This window comes from Fundulus heteroclitus, unplaced genomic scaffold, assembly GCF_011125445.2.
Source record: "Fundulus heteroclitus isolate FHET01 unplaced genomic scaffold, MU-UCD_Fhet_4.1 scaffold_50, whole genome shotgun sequence".
Taxonomy (NCBI): domain Eukaryota; kingdom Metazoa; phylum Chordata; class Actinopteri; order Cyprinodontiformes; family Fundulidae; genus Fundulus; species Fundulus heteroclitus.
In genome coordinates, this window is record NW_023396923.1 from 1,438,244 (window position 1) to 1,445,984 (window position 7,741).

Sequence of the window (7,741 nt, forward strand, 5' to 3'; positions counted from 1 at the left end):
ACAGAAAATACAAAATTTACATGCAATTTGTGACTGTTTTGTACTACTGCATTAAAAGTAGAGGCCTTAGCGAGTCTGAATACTATACCCAATTTTCTTTGTGGTTTATAGATTTCAACAGGCTTCCTACACATTTTCCCAGATCAGAATTTCACTTTTCTAGTCTCCAATTTCCAAAGTTCCTATCCAATTTTGTAATGTAATGGGGCATGAATGGTAGGACAGACAGAGGAATGGCCTGATTGGCAGATTGAGGGAAATGAGGCATTGATGGGCGGCTGGATTGATATATGAACAGTTGAATGGATGGAAGATTACACTGACTGGCCAGAGGGGGGGATTTACAGACTGATAGACAAATTAATCAATTGACAGATTAACCGACTGATAAGTTTGATCATATTTAATAGGTTTATTATTTTGACAGCAAAGCAGCAAGTAGTCTAGAAATACCATTCACTTTCAGCCTCTATTTTTTACAATGCTTTCTCAGGTCTGGAACAAATGTGTAGGAACCCTGTTTCTAGCGAAGGTATTACCTTGCTGGTGTTAGGCAAGGTCCTATAACCCAGGGGCCACACTCCTTTGTAAATACACTGATTTATGATACAAACACAATGTGTTTTTGGTTGTTTCAAAAGACCTGTAACATTCTTAAATCACCTGTTTTATCCTATCAGGGTATTCATATCTATCTATTATACAAACTAGTTAAAAAAACAAAAACAATTTACATGAACAACAATAAAAGTCATCAAAATCACTTGGTTGATTTGATTTATTTCAAAACACTAGAAACTGGTAATGCATTTCCAGATGGGCCAAGAGTCTTGACTGTCCTGCATCAAAAACACCTGATCTGGTACTGAAAGTACCCATTATTCAGATTAGTATTGTCCGGGTGCAGTCTTGGTTACTTGTGCCTGGATTCCAGTGAATTAATCTAACATTAAGATCAGTTTTTAAAGAAAACATGAGAAGACATTATTTTAATCATTTTTAAGGAAGTAGCTCAAACCATTTTTGTCAAGCATGTTATGCAACAATTAGGGTTCAAAATAATATTTAAATTTATCCTAACAAATAAATAGTGATGCAGATGAAGAAGAGGTATTCTATTCACAATGAAAACTCCACTCGGGTCCTGCTCCTTTGCCAGAGGTTCTGGGTGTGGTTAAAAGTCTCTGCAGCTTTCCTGCTCCCAAGCAGTTAGGAGTTTACTCGTGGGCCTTCAGCAGGTTTGAACCCTTCTGTCTGCATCTTCTCTTTGTACTTCAGGAAATCTCTCCTCTTGGTGAAATACTTCACCTGCCAAGAAAAGATGGGAAAATCAAAGAGAGTGAGCACAAACCCACTGCTGCAGTTCTTTCTACCTTAATATATAATTTATAATGACAATATATAAAGACAAAGTAATTCAGTGTGTTTGCCTGATCACAAACACTTTGGTGTATCCAGCATCAAAAGGTGTCGGGATGACCAGTTTTCTCTGGCTGTATGGTAATATGCCTATGAAGGCCTCCCCACTGCCTGTCGGCTGGCAGCTGGCTGAAAGATGGCAACTGTCTGGCAGTAGGTCATTTACATCACTTTGAAAATTTTTGACCAAATTTCCAGAATTGTTTTTATTCATTCCCCAGATTTGCACCCGAACTTTGACTGGGCTAATCTAAAATCTTTATTTTGTTTTCTTTGAGCCATTCAGAGGTGGCCTTGCCAAAATACTTCAGGGTTCTCATTTATAAACCTTGCATACACACAAAATGGGTCCTGAAACATGCAAACGTCACTTTTCAATTTTTTTTTTTTTGCATAACATGTGTTCCTCACAGCTACTCTGACCCAGGCGTCATTTTTGAGACGGGGAAATTGCCGAAGCAAATGGCAAAGTGGTGAATTGCAGCCAAACTGCTTGATGATTCTCTCAGACATTCTCTTTCACTCCATATCAAACTTCAGTCATAGATTGACTTCATCATAAGTATTGAAAACTGCATTGTTATCGATGCTTGCGCTGGTGATACATAACTGCATAAGGACCTTTCAAATAAGAAAAATGCCCATAAGCCAACCTATATCTTAAATAAAAGTCCGCACTACATTTTATGGGGTTTTTCAACCATCACATTACTCTCCCCGATGATCACTAGGGTGACGTGTTTCATAGATTAATAGATTATTGTGACGAGGTGTGCAGCAATTACTTTAATTACTGTGAACGGTCAAATACGCTCGTGTGTAATTCTGCGCGGTGGATGCATTGGCATTTCTGGAAGATCATGCAGATGGAAGAATTAGAAGGAAATACGGTTTCAATGATCAAATATTTCCTGGCTAATGATTATGACTGACCAATATGCCCCTTCTGACTCTGAGCATTGTGTTTTATAACCTATAGGGGAAACTGGCTACACACCTCCCCCCCAGGTGGTGATAGGCCGCCCTCCAACCCACAGCGCAGAGAAGCTCGTACCACATTGAGTCCATTGGCTTCCGAAAATGCTTTTTGCTGGGTTTTTTTCTTTTTGGGTGGGTGTGGAATCGCCGGAGAAATGTCTGATTCAACTTGGTCTCGCTCCCTCATCTGAATGTCAATCTGAGCAGCACATAGCCTCAGAGGAATATCAACACGGAGCACGGCTTTCATCTGACGTTGAAAACAGCGATCAGGTTTCATTGTTAATGGGTTCTTTTCATGTGGGCAACATGTGTGCGTTGACCTCTGATTTACAAATTTCATAATCGCCTCTCTGTCAGGCTCTTGCCCTGTAGTCCGTGGGCCAGAATCTGTAGGACGTCTCCTTAGGAAGTCTCGTATGAACTGTCAGGGGGCAACTTTCTTCCACCGGGATAAGTTGCTACACATAGCAGTGATCTCAAAACACCAATGTTCCCACGTTTTCACTTGCACATTAATAAGTTATAGCCGATAAAAAATCTAAACTGTGGCGCTCTGGTCCAAGAGGTCACGTGATTCGATTTTTGCTGCTCAGCCAATCAGATCGCTGTATTGTCAGCTGAGCGAGTTCAACCAGTTCATCATGGCTGCGCCCGTAAAGGGTTGTATGCATCTGTTTCCAGACGAAGAAAGCCCAATAATAGCATTTTCTGGCGCCAGTTGGCAAAGATCTTGATGGCAAGGAAAAAGAAATAGCCCAGATCATCCATCATTCATTTTCCAACATGCTTATCCCTGCTGGGTTCGTGAGGGGTGCTGGTGCCGATCTCCAGCAGGTAAAACATGGACAGGTCGCCAGTCCATCGCAGGGCAGAAATAACCCAGATACAAATTCTGGCGTGGATAAGTCGTTTGGCTGTGCTATCTTAGCGCAGCAGGTCTTGGTGATATCACAGTAAATTGGGCCAAAGTCTGGGCTATTTCTGCCCTGCGATGGACTGGCGACCTGTCCAGTCTAAACCCCTCCAAGTGCAAGAAGGTTGCCCCCTGACAGTTCATACGAAAAGTCATCCTACAGATTCTGGCCCACGGCCTACTGGGTCTTTCTGCATGGAGTTTGTATGTTCTCTCTGTGCATGCGTGGGTTTTCTACGGGTACTCCAGCTTCCTCCCACAGTCCAAAAACACGACTTGTTTGTCCTGTTTGTCTCTGTGTTGCCCTGTGACAGACTGGTGACCTGTCCAGGTGAACTCCGCCTCTCACCCACTAACAGCTGGAGATAGGCACCAGCACCTCTCACGACCCCACAAGGGGTCGACGTGTTAGAAAATGGATGGATGGATGCCTCTCTGTAAAACTGTTCCAGAGTTTCTTAGCTTTTTTTTGGTGGTTGCCACTTCACCATGATGAAAAAAAACTATCACATTAACATTCATGAGGTGCTTTGCATTGACCATTTATGGTTGAAACTAGGCGCGTAGAGGGACGAAGAGGGCACAACCAGATCCGCAAATATTCAGCTACAGCAGTAAAATGTTATCAGTTATCTTTCAATAAAAGTACTTCTTATTTAAAGATAATTGATGAGGCGATTTGTAATAACCCTGGAGAAGGCCACAAGCCAAAATGCACTCTGGTCTGTCAATAAAGTCTTCTCCTAAACCTTCGAGTGTTGCTGAAGTTTTCATCTACTAGTCATCATCACTGACCAGGTAATCTTTGATCCCTGAAACAGTGTTTCCTCCTAATTCTCCCTCCAAGGTCTCCCAACAATAACAATGCATCCACCACACAGTATGTGTTTGACCGTTTGCAGCAATTAAAGTAATTGCCGCATACCCTTGTCACAATAATCTATTAATCTTTGGAACACGTCACCCTGGTGATAATTGGGGAGAGGAATGTGATGGTGGAAAACCCTGATAAAATGTTGTGCACACTTATTTAATATTGAAGTTGGCTTATAGGAATTATTTATTTATTCAAAGATCCTTTTGCAGTTTTGAATGCTTATGATAAAGTTGATCTATGATTAAAGTCTGATATGGAGTGAAATTGAAAGTCTGAGAGGAATCATGATGCAGTTTGGCAGCAATTCACTATTTTCCCATCTCCAAAATGAGCATACACCTGGGACAGAACTGCCGTGAAGACCGTACATCTCCTGTCAAGTTCTTTTGTTATAAATCCAAAGTTTTGCATGGAAAGTGGTGTCCACAGCTTTCAGGCCCAATTTTGTGCATGAGCAAGCTTTATAAATGAGACCTCAGCTCATTACCCTGGTGCAAAACCCAAGTCTGCTTAAGCTTTCAGTGACAAAGCTGTAAGGCAGATTTCATGGTTCCATCAATTAGGGCAAGTCATCCAGGTCCTGAAGCAGCCCCTTATCATCACACCAGCCTGTTTAACTATTAATATGATGGTTTTTGTTTTTTTGCTTTAATGCTTTGTTAATTTTACACCAGCTGTAACAGAAAAGCTTCTCTTTCTTATTGTTGAATCATGAACTCTGACCTTAACTAAGGAACAAGATGCATGCAGAGCTTCAGACGGGTCCGTTTCTGACCCGGGTGACACTGAGCTGACCAAAACATGGGGTTACTTCAAGTGCTGTGGTAATTATGTTTCCACTAGGGTTGTCGAAAGTATTGATACTCAAATGCTGTATCCGCATACAATACATGTTATCGATACTAAATATTTTGCATAGGAGGCAAAAGGAGGAGGGAAACCCAAAGATCTTGACAGCGCTGTGAGCAAACAGTGCTTTAAAATGGTGCAACCAGGTCAAGCAGCACAACTACTTTGGCTAAATATCTCAAGGACTGACACCCGGGCTTTCGTGATGAATTCCAACAACTTAAAGTTACATTCATAATTTAATTTAATACAATAAACATATTTCTGATGTCAGCGTGACCGTTGGTCCGCCGTAATGTGTGATTAGCTGTAGTTAGCTTGCTACTAGGCATGTGTTATTTGGGTTATTTATCTAGCAGTTATTTGCACACTTATTTAAAGCACATTACATGTTAAAAGCCTTGAGATGACGTGTTATGAATTGATGCTATATAAATAAAACTGATTTGAAAAATTTTATTGAATGTTGAGATTGAGATTTTCATATTACTAAAATATTTTTTATGTCTTTAATTATTTGTCTTTTTTTATCCTCGTGGTATCGAAAATGGTATTGTGTATCAACTATGTTCCTCCTTGGTATCGATATCGAGTTTGAAATTTTAGTATCGCGGCAACCCTAAATTCTACAGAGGACCGAGTTGGTTTGGACAGACTTGTCCCTTGAAAACAAAATAATTTAATAACTGCTTTCTGTATTTCCTCAGGTTATCCATTTTTTGGAATAAAACTGGTTTTATGATCTAAGGGGACAAATACTTTTTAAGCACTTTATCTGACAAAGCACTAGTTACTCACCTATCACCTAATTCAGATGATGGATGGATGACATAATTAGTTTGGTTCTTAAAGGAATTTCATGTTGCCAGCAAAGTTTTCAAGCATCTGTTTTGCCAAAAACAACCGCTGACAAAAAAGAGTGGTTATTTTACCCACTGAGCTGGACATTTGGCCTCAAAATCCCTCTGGAACTTCTGACAGGACTGAATCTTGTCATTGTTGTCATCCAGACATTGCCAGAGCTGATCCCTGGCTTCCCAGCAGGCTTTCCTTTCCGCTGAGGTCGGAGCCGCCATCCCTGATCAGCTGTGGGGGAGAGATTTGGAAAAGGACAAACTTCCTTTTAACCAGAAACTGCTACTAGGTGGCTCAGCTGTTGAATAACGACATATTTAATATTAGTTTAATTTCCACTGATTTAAACTTTCTTCTGAAGAATTATACTTAGAATGTGTCAGCAAATACAAAGTTCCTCACACTGCTAACCAATTGTTTTAAATTTAAGCGAAGTAACAACAGAGCAAACTATTAACTGCCAATAATTTCACTTTATTTTTACTTACCAAATTAAAAGCTAAAAATAAGCAGACGATTCCGTGGCTCCGACCGCTTTCTCTCTTCCCCGCTGTCACTCCATAAAATAACAACAACAACAAAAATACCTCAATAAACAACACATGCAATACTTTTGTAACAAAATGAAGTGGATGCCAAAGTGAAGGACAAGCGCGACAGCAGCAGCACTTCCTGGTCGCGCGGTGATGACGTCTTGGTGTGATTACGGGCTCCGACCAAGTGATGGCGGAGTTGTAAAAGAAACGGCTCTTCAGACGCGAGACTCAAACTTGTTAAATTAACTTTGGAGAAAAATACATACTATTGGAAATAGTTCATTTGAACATAGTTTGGCATTATGTACTGCTTTATCACAGTAACACACACTGAAATGTCTCCTTTTCTTTATTATTTTATCAAGCCATTTGCGCTTAGTCAACCTCGTTTTTCTCTTTTGAAAACGTGTAGCATGCATATTCACCAGACAAAATAAACATTTTATTTCTCAACATTTTTTTTCTTTTTTTTCTTGAGAAACTATTTTTGAAATGGCTTCAATGAGAACAACGTGGAACCAAAGTCAAATTCCTTGTTTGTTTGGACAAACTTGGTGAATAAAGTGGATTCTTATAGAAGAAACGTGTCGTTTTTTGTCACATGAGACAAAATAACCTTTTAGCCTTGAATGCATAATGCAATATGTAGCAAGAAATCTAACGCTGTCTGAATACACCATCTCCACAGTGAAACATGGTGGTGGCAGGCAGTATTATGCTGAGGTAGCTTTGCTTTAGTAAAGGGAAGCTAAAGTTGAAAAAAAAAAAAAAAAAAAACACGGATGGAGCTAAATACAGCACAATCCTGGTGGGAGAAAATGTAAAAAAAATAAAATAAAATGAAAAAATAAAACTCCAAAAGAACCCCAAACAAACAAAAAGATAAAGATTATCTTACAGAGAGAAAAACAATCCTAAATATAATGTCAGAGTTACATTACAATCATTTAGATCACAGCAACTAGTAACAAATTGATGAGAGGGATAAGGGTTTATGAAGGAGACAGGAGGGATGAAGAGAGCAGGGATGAGTCTTAACCCTTATGTGGTGTTCGGGTCTGTGGGACCCGTTTTCATTTTTTATTGAACGAAAAATGATACAATCAATTAATTTTTCAAACTCAGATTCACTGGCCTTGGCTCATTTTGTGTGAAGAACATATATCAGAAAACGATTTTATTGACTACACGCCATACACCCCCCCTACACATTTGTATTACATTTAAGGTGTCCGGGTCCACTGGACCCGGGGCTAATTGAAGTGTGGAAACTGACGTTCTGTGTACACAACACTCTTTCCTCCTCCTGTC

The 7,741-nt window shown here is 39.9% G+C and overlaps 1 protein-coding gene across 1 annotated transcript; it reads right to left on the minus strand.

Moving 5' to 3' along the window:
* Positions 1-759: 759 nt before the first annotated feature.
* LOC105919598 (cytochrome c oxidase assembly factor 6 homolog) lies at positions 760-7,177 on the minus strand. The gene is made up of 3 exons (XM_012854930.3): positions 6,383-7,177; positions 5,972-6,125; positions 760-1,308 (listed from the first exon to the last, which is right to left on the minus strand). The coding sequence occupies exons 2-3, from the start codon at positions 6,113-6,115 to the stop codon at positions 1,210-1,212; spliced, it is 243 nt and encodes an 80-aa protein (XP_012710384.1). The 5' UTR covers positions 6,116-6,125; positions 6,383-7,177; the 3' UTR covers positions 760-1,209.
* Between the last annotated feature and the right edge of the window lie 564 nt (positions 7,178-7,741).